Source organism: Coloeus monedula (assembly GCF_965178545.1).
Source record: "Coloeus monedula genome assembly, chromosome: 6".
In the NCBI taxonomy this organism is placed as follows: Eukaryota; Metazoa; Chordata; class Aves; order Passeriformes; family Corvidae; genus Coloeus; species Coloeus monedula.
Genome location: NC_138786.1, coordinates 24991520 through 25016510, shown reverse-complemented (window position 1 = coordinate 25016510; position 24991 = coordinate 24991520). Strand labels below are relative to the sequence as shown.

The following is a 24991-nucleotide window of genomic DNA, read 5'->3' as shown; positions in this document are numbered from 1 at the left end:
CACAGCTGGCCTGTGGGCTCTGTGACCCAGATTTTGCCTACAGGGCAAAAACATTACTGGGTTAGACAAGCTCAGCTGCTACTTTGGGGAAATGGGTGTGACCCATCATAGAGAATCTTGAACTTCCTCTTCCTAGAAAATTCATCTTCAACAGGAAATCCAAGCTTTGCATGATACTCCCAAAATTCTTTTCCAGAAAGATGCCAGAACCAAATTAATTATCTGCTAACCACAGATATATGAGCTTTTCCACAAGGAATGGCTTTATTAAAAAATAAAATATGACTAGGTAAGTTTTTACTGTGTTGCCCATCAGGCACAGAGATGCATTTGTATTTTTTTTACAAAAATCATGGGGGAAGAACAGGCTTCACTGGCCTTCTGGAATTCAGGCACAGCAATTAGTTCATGGGTACATGTCTCTGTTCACACACAAAACTTTTGGCATGGCATGGATGGCAAGTTTCAACTAGAATCTTTGTGGTTAACAAAACCTCATTTGCTTCTGTGGAAGACCAAGTATCTAGGCAGAGCTATTACTTTATTATAAGAGCATTAGATGTGGGTTGGTTTGGGTTTTTTTTTTTTCCTTCCCTCTAGCTGGATTTTTACTACACAGGCTCTCTTCTACTAATCCAGGTGGTTTTGGGTAGCCAGGACTAAGTGCCATGCCAGTTTATGAGGTATAGTCCAGCCAAGCAATTCTTCATTCTCTATGTGTTGTCTGCTGTCCATTACTTCAGCTCTTGGCAGGAATTTCTGATGTGCAAACATTCCTTAGGGGACTTGTTCACATAAGCTGCAATATGTCACTATTTCTGGAAACCTTCAAGCAGCCCATTATGATCAGGTGGTCATGTTTTCCTAGGACAAACAAGTCTGTTCAGACTTTGTCCTGTGGAATTTCAGGTGGTTTGTACTGTAATCAGAGGTCCCATCTGCTGGACATTTCTGTCCTTTAGCACATTCTGGCCCCACTGAGCTCCATCCCTAATTACAGCCTGACTAAAACTCAGAAGAGGAGTTGAAATCAATTTTCCATGCTATCCTCTGTAGCTCCCTTCTACCATTTTTTGACCTTACATGAAATCCTAGCATTAGCGCTTGAAATATGCAGGCTTATCAGGGACACTTCAGTATTGTTTATAGGACAGCTCAGGTCATTTTAGCACTGTTTTAGTCTCAGTTCTCTCAGAAGCCTGGCAGGCATGGCTCTCTTCACATTCACATGTGCTGGGACAAAGAAGCAACAAATCATTTCAGTGTGGGTCAGCGAGTGGAACACTTGTAATTACTGCACAACAGTAACGCTACTTTTACCTGGGACACAGAACTGAAAGCAGAGACTAGATCTTTAAATAAATCCCAGTGTTTATACACCAACACCTCTAATTACATGGCATAAGCCTAGAAACATCTTCAGATATTGAACCTAGAATACTAAGTAAATTCATAGCTAAAATCAGGCATTTTTAATGTCTGTTGCTTAGATATTTAATTGCCTTTCAGAAATACTTTCTCTTTTCTTGAGAAATTACATAATAGACTCTGAGCAAAATGCTTCAGCCTGTTCTTTTAGTTTTCACCCCTCCTTCCCATTCATGAAATGCAGTGCTAGGGATATTTGGAGCAAAACTGTTCAACTCTTAAGTTTCTGTGGTCTCACAAAAGCACTAAATAACATTAGTCCCCCATCTCTTTGTCCATGGCAGACTACATTTCAAGGCATCCAGTATGCTGTAAAAGGTTAATTGTCAGCCAGGCAATGAGATGTTTGTGATACTTTACTCCTCATAAATTAACGGTGTTTGAATTCGTCCATCCCCTCCTCTGTTTCAGTCTACATTTTGGCTTACTAGCTGCTGTTAACACCCTACTGGCCATTTAATCCCAGTTATACCCATGACTTCAGACTTTCTTATGTGTAGCACCCTTTTTCCAAACAGCTCTGAAGCAGTTCACCCCATGCAGTTGGTGGAGACTGAGTTTTGTGAGTCTGACTTAGCCAGGTCACTTACACTTGCTAGGCCAGAATAAGAATGTCACTACAGAAGGTTACTACAAACTCAAAATGCATTTCAGCAGCAGTTTAAAGCAGATGTACTAAGTAAGCCACTTTTAAGCAATTGCTTTTTTGCCTTTGTTTCTCCAACAGTGGGAGCTTTTCCAGTTTTTTGTGCCCTCAAGCTCTTGGGCTTATCAGTCCCTATGTTGGAATATGCAGATGCATACATATCAGGATGCCAGGTCTTCCCAGCAGCCTCACAGGCTTTCCAAAGCAGAAGGACAGGTGAGATAAAGATGTTTGATACATCCTCCCTGCTGAATGGCACTTAACACATGGTCATAAGTGCACTTGCAGCAATTCAGGACAAGAAGGGGAGTTGCCCCTCTATGGCTAATTTGTGCCAGCCAGCAGGCAGCTTCCACAGTGCAACCCTCATCACAGTGCAGGGGTCTTTGGCAAAGCAGGGAGTGCACTTCTAGCCCTGTGTAAGTCAAGATGTAGGAGAGGAAAAAAAGAGGGTGTCTGCTGTGCATGAAGCGCTCTTGAAGAGAGGTGTAGCCAAAATAATCTAGATTCATTAGAAACCCCAACATATACAAGTGAATTTAGGGATCCTAACCAGAACAGCACTGGATTGTGGCTGTCATTTTGTTAAAACCAGCCTTCAGCATGTGTCAAAGTCCATTTTAGCTCAGGGAGCATTCAGTCAACTCCAACTTGCTGCACAACAGGTCTGTTCACAACTCATCAGCCTTAACAGCCACACCATGCAAGACAGCAGCTTTTTTCTCCTGTGCCTCAGCTATACTATCATTCATTCCTGGGGTTATCCCAATAAATATGAGGGCAGTGGAGAGGGATGTTCAGGTTGAAGCTGTATCACTTATACCAGCTGCCTTACCAGGGAAGCCAACAAGCTTGTAGGTGAGGGATACCAAAACCTTATAAAAGATGTGGGAGAATAAAGAGCTTTCTGCTGGTCAGCTTGATGGAGCTAAAAAGGGGAAACAATAGTAGAAGTTCCCTATTACCCTGCACATCCAAAATTCCTTGAACAGAAAGCCTGGAGGCAGGGCAGACCTCAACACCCTATGGATGGCATGTGCATTGAAGGCAAGGAAGCATGCTTTCTCTTTTATAGAGATCCATGAAAAAACTTATCTCCTTTCACTGAGTGCAAGTCAAAAGGATCTGTTTCTTTCTGCACTCCTGCACTACTGTAGTGCTCAGAAAAGTCTTTATTCATCCTTGTTTATTTTTTAGAAAATCCCTATGGCTCTAGATGTTTAAAATGAAGCATTAATTACATGGAGTATGTGCCTTTAAAGTCCAGAAGCTGCTGGATATACTGCAAAGGTGGGTTGGGCCAGGAATGACCCAGGGACCTCTGCAGGAGATGCTGGTATGGCTGTGAGGCACTGGCAAGGCAGCAGTAATCATGATCCAACCTTTTCAACATAATTAGCAGGATAGAGTCCAACTTGACCAGTGAGAAGTCGCCCCTTGCACCAGCCCTGCTCATCTTCCTCACTAATCTTCATTAGTTCTTCACCTAAAAGTAAGAACAGTCATTAGGAGGCAGCCTTGAGAAAGGTAGCATGGCATTTTTACCCACCTAAGATGACTTAATAAAAAGCAAGACTATTGGTCTGAATCACCACACTTTTCTCCCCTTATCAACACCCATATCATAATGCACAGTTTAATCAAAGCCAGAATTACTGATCTCTTCAGTATTTACACTCATCACCTCGGCCAAGGAACTTAAACAGACTTTCACTTCTTCTATTCAGCATCAGAAATCTTTTGTGCCCTAGAATTCTGCCTGCTTTTCTCTCCCTAAGGAACATGCTTACAAGCCAGCGTGATCAGATGGATCTGAGACAGTTTTTTCTTAGTGGCTCCTCTGATAGGCAAGTGGGAAGGAAATACAAGAAGCTGCTAAGCTCCGGCTGTTAGGACCCAAAATGCCTATTCCATGATGGAGTGTCTGGTTTGGCCAGTAAGGCATGAAATCAACTGATTTCTCAGACTATGACCAGGAAAGACTCTTAACAGTCTCACGTCTACTTTGGGAAGGGGCAGAAAGAGCCTCTCCTCTACCACAAGGTCATACTTCTGCCAGAGCGGGAGTCTGACTGCATCAATAGGCACATCCCACACTGTCAGAGTCTCAGAAAGTCACTGCTGTTAAGCTGAAGCCTTACTGGTATGTGTTGCTCAGAGGAGATTCAAAAAGAAGATGACTGCAACTAACAAGTCATACCCCTTTCATCTGCTGAGTGGAAAGAAAGAACAAAGTCAAGTTCTAAAGCACCCACATTGCAAGATATTTTAAAGCAACAAGTTAGTGTTAGGAAGTTTACCAGTATGGTAACACTGCAGCATAGATACTGGCCTCAGGCACAAAGGCCCTGCTACAGAATGACTTCAGTGACTCTCAATGGGTGCATTTTGGAGAGATATAGCGCAGAGATACCATGTAAAACTCAAAACAAGCAAGATCAGAAACACTCCCAAGATCCAGATGTCCTCTTGAAGTTGAGAGGAGGGCACATGCAAACTAAATTTAACTAAAGGAAGAAAAGGGGACAGGTCTGTTTGCTTCAGCACTCAATCCTCTGCTGCAAGCCAGGATCTCCATCGTCAAGATAGCCATTTTGAGCAACAGTTTGCATAGATGTTTTTGCCAGGTGACCTCTGCCTTCAGTAGTACATGTAAGTCAGGTGAGCTTTCTCCCAAAATACCTATCTTCACATTACTTGAAAAGATGATCCAGAACACCCATGTAATTTTTATATCAGTGGTGCAGAGAGAAGCATTTAATAAAGTTTCAAGACACAATTCAAAGTAAATGCCCTAAGAGGAGGCAGGAAGGATCTGTTTTATCACTTGGGGTGTGCTCTCCCTGCATTCTGACCAAGGCCTAGACAGTCTCTTTCCATGCGGTCTCACTAGCTTTTAGTCTAGAAAAAATTAGATTTCCCACTGTATCATCCACTTTGAAGGAGCTGGTAGTGGGTCAGACCAAGGGAAGGATAAGTGTCAGTTTTCAAGTGGACATCCAATTCTTACAGAGTGTTTCAGTCATTCAGTCAGCCCGAGTGAGGACAGCAAAAGGTTAGTAAGAGATTAGTGCTTGTGTACCTGCTTTAAAGCTCAGCTCATCAGCCTCCTGTCCTGTGTAATCATAGAGTGCTCGTACCCGTACACCTGGTACCTTTAGGTCATCCTCATGCCCGTTGGCATCCAGGCACTTCTTGGGAGTGTCCTCATCTGACCACTCCGAAATATCTTCCTTCCCTCCACTTTGTGTGTGGAAGGTGAGAGAGGACAAGATGGTTGTTAGTAGACTGATCATTCACTCACCTCCTCCCCAATCATGCACTACCCTGACTCCCCCTGAGACTGCTCTGCTATAGGACAGGGTGCAAGAGGCCCAAGAGCCAAGCAAGGGTGAACAGGGAAGAGATATCTCAGGAGATACTACATTTTGTTGAAAGCACCCCACATTAGAGCCCTGAGGGCCAAGAGGGTAACGTGCTCTCAAAGTATTTTCACACATGCACACTCTTCATGACCTCATCCTACTCTAGCAGACCCTCTCACACAAGGAAGGCCAGTCCTAACTCAAGAGCCCAGCTGCATCCAGAGTTATTCCAGCCAAGAATAAAACAGAGAGGAAAAGCCATGTTGTGCATCTTGAAGAGATGTCTGGAATTATGTTTTCCAGGTCAGGGACAAGAGCAGAGGGGAAGAGCAGCAGAGGACAGACACCTGAAACCCAAAAAAACCCTGCAGAGGCTATGTTCCATACTAACTTCACATGGGTTGGTGCCTTCAGGGTGTCATAGAAGAGGCTGTTCTGCTCCTCTTGATAGGAAAACCTGTAGATTGGCAAATAGGGCCCCCTGAATCCAACTGACTGTGAAATACAGTAGTGGCCTTGAGAAATCTCTATATCCCCATTCTTCTCTGCTCAGTTCACTTTGGCCAGAGTCTACCTTTTAAAGCAGGACAGCTATTGGAACAGTAGGATGAGTCTGTTCTGCCTCTCCCTATTCTCCAGGCTTGCCTCCTGGCAAGGGAAGCAGCTATACCCAAACTTGTCAGGAACTACTCAGAACCATACCAGGGAAAAACAATAAAAATTTGTTGCCTTCATTTAGGAAACCACACAACTCCCAACTCTTCTCACCCTCTCTGGGAAGAAGAACTGGGGAAATGCATGCCAGAATCAGACAGCACTAGTCAGACTGGGCTAAATCTTGTCACTAGAAGGATCTTTACAAGGAAGGCACTTTGTGAGGCAGAATGTGCTAGACAAACAAACAAAAACAAACAAACAAAAAACCCCCTAAAAACCCAACAAAGCAAACCCCAAACCAAACAGCTACCCTAAACTGCATTTTCTACATGGCCTTTTCCAGAGTGCCACAGGCAAGGCTATGGGCAAGAGACAGGAAGTTAAGGAAGAGATACTCCTATCAATCCAACTCATTCATGGCCCTAGGCAGGACTGTACTTTTCCTAACCTGATGTATCCCAGAATTCAGCCTTTACCTTGTCTGCAGAGGGGTCTGTGAGACAACACCATCTCGTGCAGGCAAAATACTGGTCAGTGTGACATCATCACCCATCTTGCCACTCTTCTCCTTCTTGGTGATTTGCCGCTGTGTTTCGAGGGACCATTCCTGTCCAGAGAAAACCAGTAATACTATCAAGCCACTCAGAAAAGCTGTGTACATCTTTTCTGCCTAATATAGAAGGACAGAAGACAAGGTTGTACTTCAGTAGCAGCCAAACTGGTCAGCTCAAGAGCCTTGCTAGCATAGCAGGCTTACTTCTGTTGAATCCCAAGGTGCAACAAGAGGCTGTGAGAAAATCATCACAGAAAGCTGTCCCATGGCCCTGAGCACCACCTCCTGTCCTTTGACTTTGCAGCTGAATGGCTGGAGTATAGCTTGGCAGCCTATGTATGCCCCTTTGGGCACCAGATAGCTTGCAACACAACAACAATTTCAGAAGAGCCTAACACACCAAGCTTGCTGAGCAAAGACATGATCCTTCCAACACAAGACTAGTAATCTGCCAATTTCAGAAAAGCAGCTAATTGTTTGGAAATAGCATTAACACAGTCTAGAATGCTACCCCACCTCAAACTGAGGCCAATTCATCGCCATGCCCGGTCCATGAGTGTTGCGCCACCACTTCAGGTCCTCCTGGTTGTCTGCAGCCATGATGACTTGGTGGAGATCCCGATACAATGCATGAAAGCTATGACCAGAACAAACAAAACCACCAGCAATCAAGTCCCTCGGCAGTTTCCCAAAAGCCAAGTAGGAAGGAAGAGATTAACCTCATGCACAATTACATAGCATCCTCAATCACACAAGATTAGGTGCTAGAGCAGCACCTATTCAGCCCTAGGAAAACACAGCCACTCTTACAGGAGAGTCAGCTTGGCAAACGGGACAGGCTTGTTTGGTGTGGCAGTGCCTAACAAGTGCCAGCTCTCCGCACAGCTCATTAAATGAGCACTGAAAGAACTCAGCACTTCCTTGCACACAGACACGGAGGTGGCTCAGATTTGTTGCCTCTACCATAAAAGGGGCACAGAAGATTTTTGGCTACACCTATTACCCATTGTGTAGCCCCTCTTAGGGCTTACAGGCACTACTTCACAAAAGGCCTCCCTACTAAGGGCAAAATGGGTGGAATAACCATCAGTACTAGAAGGCAACAGAGCTACATTCCTTAGCCTGGGATTATATGTAGCAACATGGAGGCATTTCATAGGATAGAAGTACACACAGAGGACAGTACTGGACAGTAGTGAAAGAGGAAGGGTTCAAAGGCAGAAAATCCTCTCTGGGGAGCCCACAATCACAGACCCCAGCACTGGTCCCTCTAAAGAGACCAAATGCCAGTTCTAAGATACACCTGAAAGGGGAAGGAACAAGATCTGGCTGATGCAAGCAAGCAGCTTGCAGAGATGCCAGAACTGGCACCCCTCACCAGAGCCTAAGCACTCCAGGCTGGCACAATTCCCCCTGTATCAGGGCCAGTACCTTTCACTAGTGGAGAGGTTGAGATGCTGGTGCAGGTTCAGAAGCATCTCCTTAAAGAAGCACAATCGCTTGCGCTCTGCCTCCTGACAGCCCTCAAACACTTGCTCCATGTCCTCCATGTAGCGGGGATTGTAGCGGTTCAACTCTTCCAGCATCTTCTCATATTGATCCTTGCACTGTAGCAGGAGTACAGCAATGGTGAGATGTGTTGCCCTGATGGCAAACAAGTAACAACCCTCCCTACTCTGGCTTGGGACTGACAAGTTCTTTTCTACCCTTCACTGTTGAGCAAACACACCAAAGAAATAAGAAGACATCCCATAGCTAGTGTCCCAGTCCATTGCTCTCCTAATATTCTTGCAAATTTCCTGTTCTTCCTTGCTACTCTCTTCTGTACAGGACCTTCCATGTTTTTCCCTCTTCTGGACAGACAAATCTTCTATTTTTGGTAGCCAAGCCTTCAGCTCTAGAGGTCCCACCCCCCTGTACCAAATCCCCTACACTTTTTTCCGTTTTTATTTTAAATTTGTTTATTAATTAGGATCTTGCCCAACTCCAAAGACAGAGACCTTGGTTACTGAAGTCTCAGTCCAGCTCACTAAAACCTCAGGCGATGGGATCTCACATCAGGCTTCAGCAGGAGTCATTTCACGAAGGGACATTACCACCAATGCTTTTTCCTTGAAAGGAGTAGCCTCGCGACCCCCATCCATACAACTCACACGCACCTTCTCAGCCTCTTGAGTGCACTTCTCTACACGCTCCTGCAACTTGCGCATCTGCTCCTGGGAGACAGATGAGTCTGCCTTGGCATGGTTCTCCCTTGTATGGGCTGTTTTCTCCTCCTTCCGGGCTGCATGGTAGTTTTTCTTAGAAGCCTCCACCTGTAGGAGAAGGGATGCAGAAAAAGCCATGATCTTGCGAACACTGATTCTCCAATACTCAGAGGAGGCATGTTAACATTTGTTAAAGTCTGCAGCAACCTAACAGGAATGCCAATTCAGCATTTAGTAAACAATGCTCCAGTGGGAAGAGGTACCTTCAAATGATCTCTTTTTCAGAGCTCACCTGCTCTGAAAAAACCTGCTCAGCTAACATGTCATCTGTGCAGGAATACAGAACCTGTTACCAAAGTCTTCCCATATGGGCAGGAGTTATAAAACCATAAGAACAAGACCCTTGAGACATCCCTCCCTCTCTGGGATTCTCTGCTACTCTGGCTAACCTCGTTTGTTTGCCCAGTGGCTCTTGAAATCCGGCAGCCAGCTCTACTGCCCTTATCTCTTTCCCCATTCACACTTTGCTTACATCTTTCATCTTCTTCACCCAGGGTTTCTGGGCCTTGCGGAACCCATCCTCTGCATCCTTTGTTTCCTTGAAGCCTCCAATCATCTGCTTGTGGTAAGCCTCCTTCTGCCAGGCCTTGATCTTATCCGAGTCTTCACCAGCCAGCTGGTTCCGGACAGCCAAGTGAATTTCACTCAGTTTGTCTGCAGCTGTCAGGAAGGCATGCCAGGCCTTTTCCAGAGTACCATACTGCGGACCTGCAGGAACAAGCACCACAGGGGCTCTTATACCTACTGCCCACAGAAGGGATTGCAGATTCTTTTTCTCCTGCATACATCTACCAGTATGGAGTCACTTCCCTAACTCTGTCCAATCAAACAAGTCAGCACTGACTGGTCTCCACAGTCCCACCAGGCAGCATCTAGACTGGCTGTTAGAGCTGGATGAGATGGGCATTTCTTTGGGCAGCCTCAACTGTCCCAGATGGTGCCTGCTAGAAGGTTTCTGTAAAAAATTCTCTTCCCAAATCTGCCCTGAGCTTCAGGACAGACAGCAACATTAGTTCATGACTGAAGCTAGGCTTCTGTTCCACAGACCAGTAGGTCCTTTGGGACATGTCCCATTGTTTCCTGTTACTTTGTGAGTTTGACCACACTGCCACTAAATCACAGCATTAATAGTTATTCTCAGACTGGAGGAGAAGACAGCTAAGCCATCCTTAAAAAGGGGGTATCTCCAGCTTGATTTAAGACATGGACTGCCCAAGAACTTGCCAAACTAAGCACATAGACTTATTTTTTTTTAATAACCAAGCACATGACAAGAGAACCCCTCTCTAAGTGAATCAGAGGACTGACTACAAAAACAGGCAAACACACAAAAAAGACACCCAAGAAAGTCATCCCCTTACTGGGGAAGGGAAGCCTGTCCCTGAAAGAAACAATGTCACCTCAGTAAGAGATAGCACTCAGAGCAGAGTGCAATGATTGCCTCCTGTTCCCAGTCTAATATGCCAGCTTTACCTCTCTCCACATTGGTCCTCCACTTACGGGACCACTCTGTTAGCTGCTGGGCATAGTTCTTCTCTATCTTGGCTCGCTCCTGGAAGCAGGAGATTAAGTCATTGCAGAGCCGGTACCCATCATCCACACGTTTCACTGTCCGCTTGTAGTTTCCAGCCTGAAACGTCACACAACATTATTGTTTATACTGTACTGACTTTCATGTTCCTTCAGTACAGACAACAGCAGGCCCATTATTGCATGGGGAGGGAACATGGGCCCTTCTGAAGCCAGCATCTGGGCTCAGACCCGCCTTTGGCACTCTCAGGCAAACACAGCACTGGAGAGAAGAAGCTGAGATGCTTTGCTTGTTTCTCTCACAGCTCAGAGCTATGTCAGCTGAACAAGGAACTCTCATTCCACAGCATCTGTGGAAGTCACCTACTCCCTGCAGTAACACACAGCATGGTACTGAACCTTCCCACAGTTCCTCCCTTCCACTCCTCAAGGGCAACATGTCACCCACAGACCCGGAACTCAACCCACTGGTAATTCCACCAGTGGGTGGTAAGATGACACTCCTACCTCCCTCACACTCCAATTATCCTTCCTTACCTCCCAGAAACTGCCCCCAGGAGCCTCCCCACCAGCATCATCTTCTGATGACATCACCCTCTTTTTCTTGCAGCAGGGAATGTTTGCAGATTTCAGTTAACCTGAGAATAGAGAAAAGTGACTTCAAACACAGCAGTGGCTGAGCCTTTGCAGACAGCATGGTTCTCCATGACTCTTGGAGCTGGAGGAGCCCAACTTGCTGCCCTGCAGTCAAGTACTGGCATCAGTGCCCCTCCAGCTGCAAATGGCAAGGTCCAGCAGAGATGCCCAGGACTGAACTGGTGTCCTCCCTCCCTGCAGACAGGAGGCCTCCTTGGCAGGCCTGTAACACATTGGGAAAGGATGTCATAGAAGACAATGTTGCCAAACCTTGGCTGTAGAGATATCAGAGATGCTCGTGAATCCAATGCTCTTCAGCAGCACCAAATACTTCTGCAGAGATCCCTTTCTTAACAAAGGCCCTGAAGAGGGTAATAGAAACTGAGGTAGCTAAAGCTATTTGAAATCTGCCTTGAAAGATTTTAAATAAATCTTCTGTCAATGAAGATGACTCCAGCTTCCCAGTATGACTCAGGATTACGGGATTACAACAACTGACTGGGGAAAACAAGGCTGAGCAGTCAGCAGGCAGGCATGTCTTGAATGGGGAGGAGCCCTATAAGCTGCCCACCAGCCAAGCTGGGCTTGAGCAGAAGTACAGAAACATGCTGGGGCATACCCAGCCAAACAGCAGCGCAGCACACTGCTTCCCTAGAAACATCCTTGCACAGCTGCTGGTTTCACTACACTCACTGCATTAGGCTCAAAATCGAAGCTGAAAGGTAAAAGGTTCATCTCATTCTCTGCTGCCTCAGAACTTTTGCCCATTCCCCTGTGCTGGCTTGCACTGCTAGTTTGTTCCTGATGTGGTACAACACTGAATTCCTTGCAGAGAGGTTCAGGGTTGTTCTTGTGCAAGAATGAGAGAAGGAGTAACAGGACCCAAGCCCAGTCACTTGCTGACAAACCCAGTCCTTTCCAGACAAGCCCAGGTTAATGCAGCATGCACAGCCCTTGCTGCCACTTCTCCCCTTGCACATTCCTGGTTATAAAAAGCTTCCCTCACACCCCAGAGAGGTATCTGCTCATTTTGCCAGCCCACAGAGCACACAGCAGAGATGAAGATCAGGTCAAGAGTACACATCTCTCACCTCATGCAAATCCTTCTTGGTGGCAGGAGCCTCACAGTGAAGTGCCCCAACCCAGACTGCAGGAATTTTTGACATTTGGCTATGTTTGCCCAGTGTCATCTCATGGAGTGTGTCAGAAGTATATTAATGCTGTTTCTTCTTCAGAAGGCTGGAAGTACTGAATTCCAGTCACTGAAGCAAGTTGTTAAATCGGATATGACATACAGGTGCCTGAACCTTGAAAAACTAATTCCTCCACCATGCCACCTGTGTCCTCCACCATGTTCCTGTCCTCCCTCCCCACCATTTGTCATCTGACTGCAAAGCCATCTTACAGCCTCCAGGGCATGCAACTCTACTCCTGGCCCCAGTAACTACATACCTGAATGCTGAAAGTTCGATGCCGCAGGGGGAGCAGTGGGAAACCGGCAAGTGTGTCTCAAGCTCTTCAGACTCTGAAAAAAGACTGGAGGAGACAGAGATGGGTACGGTCAGACACTCCTTTGAAGGGATGATGCCTGTTCTGATGCACTGCAATCCTAGGGGTGTCCCTTTTCTACCAGCTACTTAGGAGGGGCACCCTCTGATATAGCAGCTGCAGCCACCGTGCCTCCCGAGATGCCATGTTCCAGCACGTAGGAGAGATGCCAAATCCTTGTGTCACAAGATCAAGCCCCAGAGAGTTAAAATAGAAACACTGGGGTGGCTGACAGCACTGTACAGGAAAGGTAGCATCACAACAGCTGAGCACAGGGAACAGCTTGGGCCAGAAAAGGCCTAAAATAAGCACAGACCCCAAGCACCCCACGTGGGGCCTGGTCTCCCCTCACTGGACAGTGTCCAGTTTAGCAAACTCCACAGCCTCCATGCACTGCTGCATATACTTTTGCACACAGCTGCCTTTGGGAGAAAGGGGGAAGGATACACATACACTTTCTCCAGTCCCTTTTAACTAAAGATGAAGAAGATTTATACGCAAGTCAAAGAACTTGATAACTCCACATTAAAAAAAAAAAGCCACCAAAACTCACCAGAAAGCATATTCTGGTCTACAGTCCCTTTAGTAGTCAACCACCTAGCACTGCACTGGTAGGACGTAGGACGTGGCTCTCTAGCAGGAGAGCTTTTTTGTCCCTTGCTTCTGTAAGCTGTTCCCATCATATTCTCAGAAATACTTTATTTTGCCATATGGTACAGGGAACTGTCATCAGCTTTCCACAGAGCAAAGAGAAGTAAAAGGTCTGCAGAGGCTATTAGAAGCAAGGGCAGAATAAGGCATTTTTGCTTATCTCACGTTTACATCCCTGGGGACTTACCTCAATGTAAAAAAGTCTATCAAAAACAACAACAACAAAAACCTCAACAACAGACAAGCAAAAAATCCCTTCTTCTCAGTCACGAGCACTCAGCTGCAGCTGGAAGGTTAGGGCAGCTGAGAATCCTGGAAGTGGGATTTTTAGCCAGACAACAAGACCATTTTTAAGATGAAAGAAGGTAGGCAAAGAGAAGGAAGGAAAGAAAAGCAGACTGGATTATTGCAAGCTAGTGACTTTTCGTGAGGAAGGGGAGGCCAGGAGGTTGAGAGGGAAGAGTTGTGACTATGAGTGGTCCAGGTCACTGGATAAAAGGTTAAAGCTCATCAAAAACCTTATAAGGCTTCCCAGTAGTCCCCAATAAAACCAGACTACACATTCCTGAAATTGCTATGATTTAAAAAAACTTCATGAAGTTATGTAAAGGTATATTTAAAACCCATTCTTTCTTTTTTTCTCCTGATGAAGACATAGATCAATTATACATGACACATGAACGCTGTATCACTTTTTCCGCACCACTCCCCCATCCCCACTTTCTCAGGAAGCAATGAATCACAAACATGCCTTCCATCTCTGGTTTCCAATTCGGGCTGACTACATGGTACTAGAATTTGGGGGGTAAATGTGGAAAGCTGTTGTGTGGCAGTACACGCTTGTTCATTCAAGGGAGAGTCAGGAAAAACAAATGTCCCAAAACCTCCATCTATTATTTCTGCAGTTTCCATGTTAGAATTTGAGTCACATCTGCTTGCTTTCTCAGGAGTTACCAACTCAACCAGATTTACTGTCACTAACAGGCTCTGAAATACAGTAGTAGCTGTGCTGGATCAGACTAAGGTTTATCATGGCCTCATAGCCTTTCTAGACAGCAGCCAAAAGCAGATACCTTCCCTCACTTTCACTCACAACAGAGCAATCATACATGATGCCTCCCTGCATGCTCTCCAAGCCTCTAACCACTTGCTGACAGGAACTTCCCTGAGCTGGATGTGGCACCTATGAATGAGCACTCAACAGATTTCTCTTCCATTAATTTCTTCAACCTGCTTTTGAACGCATATATGAGTTTTCAGCATCCATAACATCATGTGGCAAAGTATCCCACAACTTAAGGCTTTACTGTAGTCATCAGCACCATAGCTAGGTGGGAAAATACAATGAAGTGGTATAATATTTCTACAGGCTAATCTCCATGACCCGAGTAGCAGTCCATTGAGTACATATTTCCATTGCAGTTGTATGGACTTTATAGACATCCAGAAAAATCCAGCTTGGTAGAAGCAAAAGGGTCAAAGAACAAGAAGGACCCTTTTCTGCTGGGCTTTTTCTGGACTTTACATACTTCATGAGTCCATGTCAGTCAGCAGATCAAATTGGATCTGCAGGCAGACATAGGGAAGGTACTTAGTACTGCACAGAGGGGCTGGAAAGAACAGCTGCTGCTGTCACCCTGAGCAAGCCCTGGAAGAGCAAGTAGATTGCCAGTCCACCCCTTCATGCCTATCTATTCCTGAAATACCACATGTTGTAAGCCACTAAGGGTTTGAGACCAGGGAAAACCTGAGTTTGACGGGAAAAGTAAATATATGTGCCAAAGCCTGGAGGTTGTTTTACAGCAAAGTAAAGATGACAGGGATACCTTGTGGACAGCCTGATTTAGCAAGAGCCACCAAATGATTCAGGAGGCCTGGCAGAGCCTGTACAGTATGAGCAATGTAGCTGGAGTTATACTGGGTTGACTGGAGTTTTATGTGGGCTAGTATTACATACAAGACTCCTCCTGATGCCACTGCCACCTCTGCTAAGAGGAGGCTATCTAGCAAATCATATTTGCAGGGCAAAGGAATGTTTATTTCTACCTTCCCACCTTTATCAGCTCTCACATTTAAGAGCTACTTAAGACCTCACTGCAGCTCTTGCAAAACAAGGTCTCCGAAGAAGAGGGAAGGAGTGACTACATTGCTATTCATTTCACACCTCCAGAGGATTATGGATAAAGGTATCACAGACACCACTACAACCAGCAACATCAGGAAAACTGAACCATGCAAATGACCGCTACAACTGTTTCTGCTTCCAGTGTTAGAAAAGATAGCTCCCTTCTTCCCCCACATACCTGCTCTCATGTAGGAGCCAACATAATTATTGGGCCACACCTACTATCAACTCCCTACTAAGTTATCAAAAAATGGCTCTTGCTCTTTAGTTGCAGAAAGGTGGAATGGCTCATGACTGTCTCACTGGTACCGAGCTGCACTCAGGAAAATGCCAGAGGGTTCATTGCGATAGAGCTGTTTTTACCTTTAAGCCATGTTGTTATTCTCACACATGACGCAGTCAGGGATGCATCTCAGACCACAGATCCCTGCTCTCAGACCAAGGTGCCAGGCTAAAACCTTTCCTTTCAAAAATATGTGAAAACCATTATGCATTATAGGGTGTGCCTTGTTTCATGCTTTCACAGCATCTGTGCAACAGAGTCCCAATCCACAAAGAAAACTTCTAGACCCAAAAGTAATAATAGCTCTTCTCCACTGAAAGCTTTCCCTCAGGCAGGTAAACCACAGAAATCCTCTTCTATCTACATTACATTCCAATACTTCCAGCCTCCAAATGCCCAAGGCACCACTTCTATGCATTGCTTGACTGCCTCCTGAGACTCCCTGTGAGCAACTGTTTTCCAAAGTTCACCAAGATCAAGCCTCTGAACTCTACAAATGCTCAAAGGGCTGGTGTATGCAACCTTGCAGGAATTCATCCACAGAAACAAAGCTTGTATATCCCACCAGACAAGGCCTTCTGCCCAACTCCCCTTTCCCAAGTGCAACAGCAAATGCTGGATGCAGACACATGTAGGAACAAACTGAGTTACATTTATCTAGTAACTGAGGCTTTGGTGGAGACACATTTTTATTGTGGATCAATTTCTATATAGGTGCTAAAGCAAAAGTTTTAATCAATAACAGGTTGCTACTAATTTCCACCTCAAGACAACTACCACCACAAGGCAGGAATTTGATACTTTCTGCAGCCAATTTGTTTGATTCCCAGGCCATTTTTCTGTACACAGTGGTCAAAGTATTCTTTTCTCTCCAAAAACACTGGCACTCTGGTATAGGTTGCAGATAAACATTTCAATCTGAACAATCCAAAAAAGATGGCAGCACCCCTTCCCTTACAGAATGACAAGCATGAAATCCTTTTTTTTTTTTTCCTTTTAACTTGTCAGAACAAAACTAGAGGGCTGAAGCCAGGAGATTCCACATGACTCCAGCAGTGTAACAAACTGGACTGCTGTTGGTACAGAAGAGCTAGGAAGGTCCCCAACAGAGAGAACGAAATGGGGCATGGGACAGGGTGTGCTTTCCAGACTCACCATCTCTGGAACTACACATCCAGTAGGTCTGAACCAGCAACTGGGATGATGCCCAGTAATGTGCTCTCCACTGCCATTATATAGGAGGTCTGGTATTTACAGGTGTACTCACCTTTCTGAAGAGGGGACAGATCTTATCTACTGCTAGAAAGGATGCAATGTAACACAAAGATCCTCCAAAACTTCCCTTAGAGGTATTTATCTTACTGCAGTGTCACACCCTCAGCAGTCACCTGACTGGGAAAGGGACTAAGCCAGTGTTTCCCAGCCTCTCCCTAAGGACTGAAGCCTGCCAGGACTGTCTAATACAGTTTCAAGCAAGATTTCAGCTCATTTCTCCAGCCAGGGAAAGGTCAGAGAGACATCAGGCAGAACAGTAACTACACACAGAGGTCACTTCAGCTATGTGCAAGCCTGTAACAGAAGCCCATCTCCCAGCCCATGATTCTCTAGAGAACATGTGGCTGTCCACTAGCAAAATTCTCTATGATTATACCAAAGTATAAATCACAGAAAAGATCCTGTTCCACTTGAAGGGCTGACCCCCTGAGCTTGTGCTGCTTCATTATATTCTCTTATTTCAGACCACAGCTTCTTCAGCTTAGTCTTCACATTCAGACCAAGGTAATGTACCGATGACAGACATTCCCCATGTGCCACCCCAAGCTGTTTTCAAAGTGTTCATACAGAACTCAATCCTTTCTACATTTATTAGCTATTCCCTGTCAGCAGCCAAGGCTACAGGACAGGCTTCTACTAATACGAATACATTGCTGCTGATCTAGGGGTTAAGATTCCTGGCTGACACAGCTTTACCAGGCAGAAATTGTTTTACCAAGAGAAGGAAAAAAATCTGCTCTCTTCCAAAATGATGTAGAGGATCTTTAATATTACAGGAACACAGATCTATTCTGGTTAATGTGACACTATGAGACAGTGTTAATGAAGGAATGTAGTAGGCTATCAAGGTATGTGGTTTCTTCCCAGTTGTTCTTTGTATTAAAAAAAATTATTATAATCTCAAATACAGAGCTGAAGGAGGAAAGAAGCCAGAGCTGAACCACTGGGTACCATTCTCAAACAGGGCAATAGGCTATGTTCATTTTTATTCAAAATGGTTGCTAGAATAATTTAAACACGTATGTTGCGTCTGTGTGTTTAGCAGCTGCAGCTGACAGCTTAGTAAGAAGCCACACATACAAGCTACCAGGAACAGCACTACCCTAGCCTGCTTTCTTAGCCCTGTGAACAGCATCACTCCTGTTCCACTCAGTCACAGCATGCCCACTTTCCAGCTCTCACACTCCCTGTCTTACCATGCTCTCAGGGCAAGGTTTTAACCCAGGCAGATATTGAGAACCTGTAATCTCTGCTGTCCCACTCCCTGGCCTCTTCACTTGTTTGCTTCTATGCTAGGTATTTCCCAGGCTACTTCCCACCCTGCTTCATCAGTCTCTGCAAGGGAACACCAAGCTTGCCAGCAAACACATGCGCTTCCCTTCTCATCAGAAGGAACCCCAAACAACTGGAAGTTCTTTCTTCCTATATCACTGATAAGCAGGTGTTTAAAGCTCTAGTCAAAGCTAGTATATCCCTCCTCAGCAGTCTCAATCCACACTGAATGTAAACATTTTCCAGGATTTAATCTACATCTTATCTGGTAATGGTTTTTTGTGCACTTATTGACTGATAAGATCAATAGTCCATCCTGTGACACAGTTGCCTGGAAGTTAGTAAAGGTAACTCATTGTAGTAGCAGGCTGGGCCAGTCTACCCTCTCCAACTAGGCTTGGAGTAAGAAGTTTGGTTGGACAGAACAGAACACCCTGGACTCATCTAACCCTGAGTAAAGAAGGCAGAAATAATGGGAAGTGGTGATCAGGGGTGTTTCCTGTGGTTGCGGATGGGGAGCAAACTCCAGTAAGTTCCTGCCCTTGGAATATTCTCCTGTGATTGAATCACCTTGCAACATCTAAAGCAGGGATCAAGTTTACATTAATGCATTAGGAAGTCTTAAGGAAGCCAACTGCAATCGATGCAATCAAACAACCTTTTGTGGGAGCCACAAGCCAGTTAGCTTCATTCTAACACTGAGCTTCTGGTGGTTTCTTGCTTCACTAGACTGCACAGCAGTCAGAAGTCTCCAGCCTTCTCTGCTCCCTTCTCCCACTTGGAAGCACATCCCACTTGGAACCCTTCTACAGTTCTGCAACTTCTGGGTTTCCTTTACCAATAGTTGTCTTTTCCACTGGCTGCTTTCTGAGGAAGGGGAATGGGAGAGAAGAGTTGGCAAGAAATTTGTCCTTCAGACCAAGTGTGTGACAATCACATGGCAAATTAATTCAAAGTACTGCATTTCTTTATCTATGGTTGCATCAAATAGATTTCTGGTTTTACTTGGTAAAAGCTGATTTACTAAAACTGCTTATTATGTGAATACTTTCCTTCCAAATATTCATATAATGTAGAAAAAAACATGAAAGATCATCCTCGAGGCATTTCTGAAGTTCATCCAGTTCCCTGCAGAGTTTCAAGTCCCAAACAGTCTGTAGGAGGGAGTACAACCAACTCCTTGAATTGAGAGCTGAATAAGACTGACTGCTAGGGCATCTCTTATGGTAAAGAAGAATGAGGTTAAAGCATCACACCCATTAGTTCCGTTCCAGGTGTGACCAGTTCCTCCACTTTGATGGCAAGGCTCTTTTTTCACCTTTTGTTACCAGAGCTAGGTTTGCTCTGCAGGAAAATCTAAACAGCATAAAAACAACTGCAACTGTAAGGCAGATTTCAATACTATATGAACTGGAAGGACTGTACAGTAGCTTTTACATAGAGACATTTTGCATAGTCTTTTGTGGGACCAGACATGTGAAAAAGCATCATTTGCTCTGTGGACTGGAGAGGACTTATATTCCCTTTGTATCATCTCCTGGTTCAAGAAGAGTTTGGCAGATCAGCCACTTTGTCAATACTCCACAGTATTCATACATCTTTCTGACAGATTTCCCAGAGATACACACAGGTAACAAGGTTGAAGTAGGAAAGCCATTAGGAACTGGCCTGCACTGTGGAGATTCATACTTCATTGAATCATAGAATGGTTTGGTTTGGAAGGGACCATGAAGATAATCTAGTTCCAAGCCCATCTCCATGGGCTTGGATGCCACCCACTAGACCAGTTGCTCAAAGCCCCATCCAACCTGGCTTTGAACACTGCCAGGGATGGGGGCATCCACAACTTCTCTGGGCAACCTGTTCTAGAAATCCTTTTGAATAAAGAATTTCTTCGTAACATCTAATCTAAATCTCTCCTCTAGTTTAAAACCATTCCCCGTTGTCCAGTCACCATCTGGCCACGTAAAAAGTTGCTCTCCCTCTTTTTTATAAGCTCCTTTTAAGTACCGAAAGGCTGAAATTCTTCTACTGAAAGGCCATGAATACTTCACACATTCTTCTTGAAGTTCATTGCCCGGCATGTCATGGAGCAACTTTTATCTGCTTTCATAGTATCCGCATGGAATCTGCTCCTTGGTATCAGTAGTGCCTCATAAAATAAATTTTTGGATCTCAGGCTGAAAAACAGGACTATTAACACTTCATATCCCAAATGTTATTCAAAATACTTTAGAAGAACACAGGCAAGTGGGGCAGTCAGCCTAAACTGTACATGTGACAGGACAGATTTTAACTGTTCAGCATCACTGGAATGTCATTTGCTTTCTCAGTCCACTGCCCAAAGGAATGATCTCACTTTCTGGTCCTCAGGATTCAACCTGACATGTGGGGAAAGAACACTGGAAGGCTTTTTAGAAAAACCACAAGCACAACACAGCAACCCAGTGGGCTTTATTTCCCTGCAATGCTTCCTGAAGCAGCTCAAAACCCTAGTTGTTCGCTTGCATTGGAGTAGAAGCCTGCTGGAGTCAACAGTGAACTTTCACATGGGCTTCCACAGCTCACCAGTCCTGGTACAAGGAAGAGCTAACTGAAAACATCAAGAAGCAAAAGTGAATACCTGCAATCATTCAAGAAGTGAAATATGCTACATCTTCTCCCAATCCTCCAGGAAAGCTTCTTGCCCTTGTCAGAAAAAGCATCAAGGCTACTTCAGAGCTCTGCACAGCAGTACTGCAGCTGGTGCAGCTCAGCACCCTCAGGAGTGGGAGAGGTTCGGCTCAGCAACAGGGGAACTGTACTGAGAGATGGCAGAAGTTACTACCACCAGAAAATCACCTGTAGGTGACTGAAAGAACTGACTATGTCCCTGAGATCCCAGGAGGCAAGTACTGTATCTTCTGGCAAACAGAAGAGACCCAGCTTGGGCAAGCTCACAGCAGGGACAGGACTGAGAAGGCTGAAGACTTGCTAGCACTGTTACTTATGGGCTGTCTGCAGTAATTCTAACTCCTCTAGCTTGGAAAAACTTAGTTGCAATAAACAGAGTCCTACCACAGTCACCTATTAAGAGAGCATAAAATCCCCCACAAACCTAATGCCTCTGGATCCAGGCCCCCGGTACCATGGAGATCTCTCACACGTCTTTTCAACAAACTCCAGTGCCCAGTGACAATCACTAGATTTAACACACAAATTCCAACTATGGCAAGTCTGAAAGGCTCATTCCCATCATCCCATTCACAGCAAGGAGAAACCAGTGAAGGCTCAAATGTGATTAGGATGCCAGTCACATTTACTGCCTTATAGCAGTGCCCAGCTTCAGCCCACATTTTAGCTTGAAGGAACTTGAAACTAATGTAGCAGTCACTGAAATAAAGCTAGATGATTACAGCAGAGGATGCACCAGGTTCTTTGCACCGACATTTTCCTTTGTGCTGCTGGAAAAACTTGTGCCCAGTCAGAGTGCATTTTGATGTTAAATTAACAGGGGTCACCATGCTGCAAGGTAGTGGCAAAAAGCTACCACTTGAACAGCTTCTTAACTGCTCCAAGGATGCAAAGTTCTTTTCTAATTCTTCAAAGAGCAAAATCCTAAATTCTTCATGAAAACTTCCAGATACAGCAGTCACTGTTTTCTGACCCATCCACTAAAGTCTTAGACTGAACTATTAAGGCTTTTTTTTAATCTATCTGACACAGTTGCCTCTCACAGAGTATCCTCTACACCCATCGCACCGAGTAACTAGTGATAAAACAGCTTGCCTGATCACAAAGTCTGTTTTAAAAAGATAAGAGCTCCTTAAAGGGCTTAAACAGCTCTCCTATTGTTCAGGCATTTCCCCATGAACTCTCAAGAGCAGCCCAAATTCACAGATCACTAATCAGCTGATGGCAAAAATAGAGGCAGTTTATTAATGCTCTCTGATCAAGAGTATAGCTTTTTCCACTCAGGCTACAAGCAGATACTTTTAGCTTTTGAGGTCCCCAGCTCAATCTCTGGATGTCAGCCATGACACAGACTAAATGGTTCAAACAACAACTGAATAATCTCCAGCTCTCAAGATGGCCAGAGTAAAGAATATACAGTATTTGCCATGCTTGCTGATATCATGAGTTCTGACAAAAGCTCACATCACCCCTTTGTGGTGACTAAGGCATTCTTACAGCTTTGTATCTCCTAAGAAGTCACATTATTGTATTACTGATCTTATATATACGCACACACATACATATGTGTGCATGTGTAAATATATACTAATTCTCTGATATTTTTATTCTCTTTTTGTTGGAAACTCATGATCATCTGAGGAAAGCCAAAAAGATTCAGGCTAGATCTTGTATAATCCACAAAAACCTAGAATGACTAAAAGCACCAGTCGTTATCTTGTAAAATTAATTTGGGTCCATAAAATTTTTAGACTTTTATGACTTGGTTACACACACTGTCTTCCACTGACCTGCAGCATTTTGGCATAGTCCAGTCACACACAATCCTATTTACTTGTTGGCATTTGATAATAGAGTTCCAGGGGGGCAGTTGTTCTCAGCCCTATACATAGCTAAAGTTACCTCTTTTTACAGCCTGAGAAGAAGACAGTCTTCACTTGAACAAGTGCAGGCAAGCCAGAGAAGCTCAAACACACAGGTCAGAAGAAAAAAAATAAAAAACCCAATAAAGCAATACAATAGACCTGGCACAGAATAGGGAAGGCAGCAGGCAGCTGATCAAGCTCACACATTCATTCTGTTCCAAGCTGTAACTCAAAGGACAATCTAGTAAATATTTTAGGGAACTTCTAGAGAAATACCATTAATTACACAAAACACTATCAAGGCAGACTCCATCTCACACAAAGCACATTGTGGGCTTCAGGGAAAGGTGAATCCTTGCATGAAAGAATGTGCCCAATTATGCAACCCATGGGGAGAAGCTCCACTTTGACTCCACCCAGAGACCAGCTCACACCTGGAGCAAGGAGTATCTGGACCTTGTCATTTTAGCCCACACACTGCAGTTGTGCATTCTGCTCTCATTCCACCCCGAGAATGACTTGAGTCACCCACTGCAAGACTCAGTGACTTCTTAGTGACACTTCAATTCCAGGGTGGAGTGGGAGGCTCTGCTTGGGTTCTGTACTGCAATCAATTACCATCATATCAGAAATTCCTTTGTGCAAATTAGACCGGGGGTTCATTTGAAGGGGAGAGAAGTTCATTTCCAGTTTCAGGAAGCAGGGAGCACCAGTTCTATAAGGAGGGTCAAAGAGTGAACAAAAAGACCAGACCACTTCCTAGGGCCAGGAACAAGTGTCTGGCGGTGGTCAGCTAACCTTACCCTCACTACCAAGCCCTGAGCCTTCTGCATGCCTGAAGAACTGAAGCAAGCAAAGAACGCATAGTTGGCACAGAAAGTGGTGGAACAGGTTAACGTGTTTGGGCCACACTAGCGTCACTTATCGATAACTTTGCAGAGATCATGGAATCCTCCTCCCGTGCCCAGTGACAAATCAGACTGTCTTCTCAAGCACTGGATATTCAGGCCCACTAATACCCTCCCTGTTTATCAGCTTTCTCTTGCCCTAGGCTGGAGAGGACACGGTAACCCCAGCAGCCTGCCAGGGGCCCGGTGACACGGCCGCAGTCAGCGCCTGCCCCCCGCCCTCCTCTCCCCTCCCTGCTGTCGGCAGCCAGAAGAGAGGAGGACGACGAACAAGGACAGAACTCTCCCGTCTGCCGAACTTCTCAATCCAGCTGCCAGGAGTCCGGCTCACAGACCGGCAACACGGACCCCCGAGACAAGGGACTACAGCCCCGCGAGCCTGGGCCCCGGCGCGGCCCCTTTCCCCAGGGGGTCCTGGGAAGCCGCTTTATCCCCACTCTCCACAGCGCTGCCAGCGCCCGCGGCTCCGGTTTCAGAGTGGGAAGCGGCTCTGCGCGTTTGCGGCACAAAGAGGCCCCTGTCCCCGCGGCGGAGCGGAGGCGCGGGCTCCGGAGGGAGGGGGAGCCTCGGCAGCCCCCAGTGACGGGGCGGCGGCAGCGGGCCGGCCCCGGGAGGCCAGCGGCGGGGCACCCGGCGAAGCTTAGGGACGCAAAGGGTGCGAAGTTCTGGCAAGAGCTTCCCCAGCCCCTCGTGAACAACCCGCCGGGGACCGCAGTCCCATCGCCCTTCCCAGCCCCGGGCGCCGCCACTCCCGCACCTACCGGGGGTCTCCGCTACGCCTCCAGACGAACCGCGCCGAGCTGCCTCCCGGTCTCCTCCTGCCCACAGCCAGCGCCCAGCCGGGCACCGCCTCCCCCCCCCGCCCACCTTCCATGAGGAAACTTTTCCCTCACAGTTGCCAGCGCGTCCCGAGACACGCTGCCCGCCGCGGGAAGGCGGCGCCGGGACCAGGATGGGCTCTGCCGCCAAGACCCCTGGCACCCCACGGGGCACAGGTCCGAAAGGCGCCAGGCCCGGGTGAGCGGAGCCCGCAGCGGCGAGCCCGCAGCAGTGACCCCGCCGCTTACCTCGCAGGCGGCGCGGCTCGGCGGGACGCTCGGCGGGTAGCGGCCACCTAGGCAAGGCGCGGGCTGAGCCCTCCCCCTATTTCAGCCGCGGGACACGGGGGTCCCGCCCCGCCTCCAGCAGGTCCCGCGGGGCGGGCCCGGGCTCGGGGTGCTCCGACGGCAGCGGCGGGGCAGCTTCGACGTAACTCCCGCCTCCCCGCCCCCGCCGCCCGGCCCTTGATCCAATTAACGGGAGCGGGCTC

General features: G+C 46.2%; 1 protein-coding gene across 2 annotated transcripts; it reads right to left on the bottom strand.

Moving 5' to 3' along the window:
* Positions 1–240: 240 nt before the first annotated feature.
* PACSIN3 (protein kinase C and casein kinase substrate in neurons 3) lies at positions 241–24901 on the bottom strand. Of its 2 annotated transcripts, none has more exons than XM_082283130.1 (11): positions 24750–24901; positions 12535–12618; positions 10984–11084; positions 10390–10546; positions 9389–9624; positions 8809–8964; positions 8081–8256; positions 7166–7286; positions 6573–6703; positions 5157–5317; positions 241–3560 (listed from the first exon to the last, which is right to left on the bottom strand). In XM_082283130.1, exons 3-11 carry the CDS (start codon positions 11035–11037, stop codon positions 3445–3447), a joined length of 1308 nt encoding a protein of 435 aa, XP_082139256.1. In that variant the 5' UTR covers positions 11038–11084; positions 12535–12618; positions 24750–24901; the 3' UTR covers positions 241–3444. The 2 variants fall into 2 exon arrangements, with proteins under 2 accessions (XP_082139256.1, XP_082139255.1); XM_082283129.1 differs by lacking the exon at positions 24750–24901 and adding an exon at positions 24444–24522.
* Positions 24902–24991: the final 90 nt, after the last annotated feature.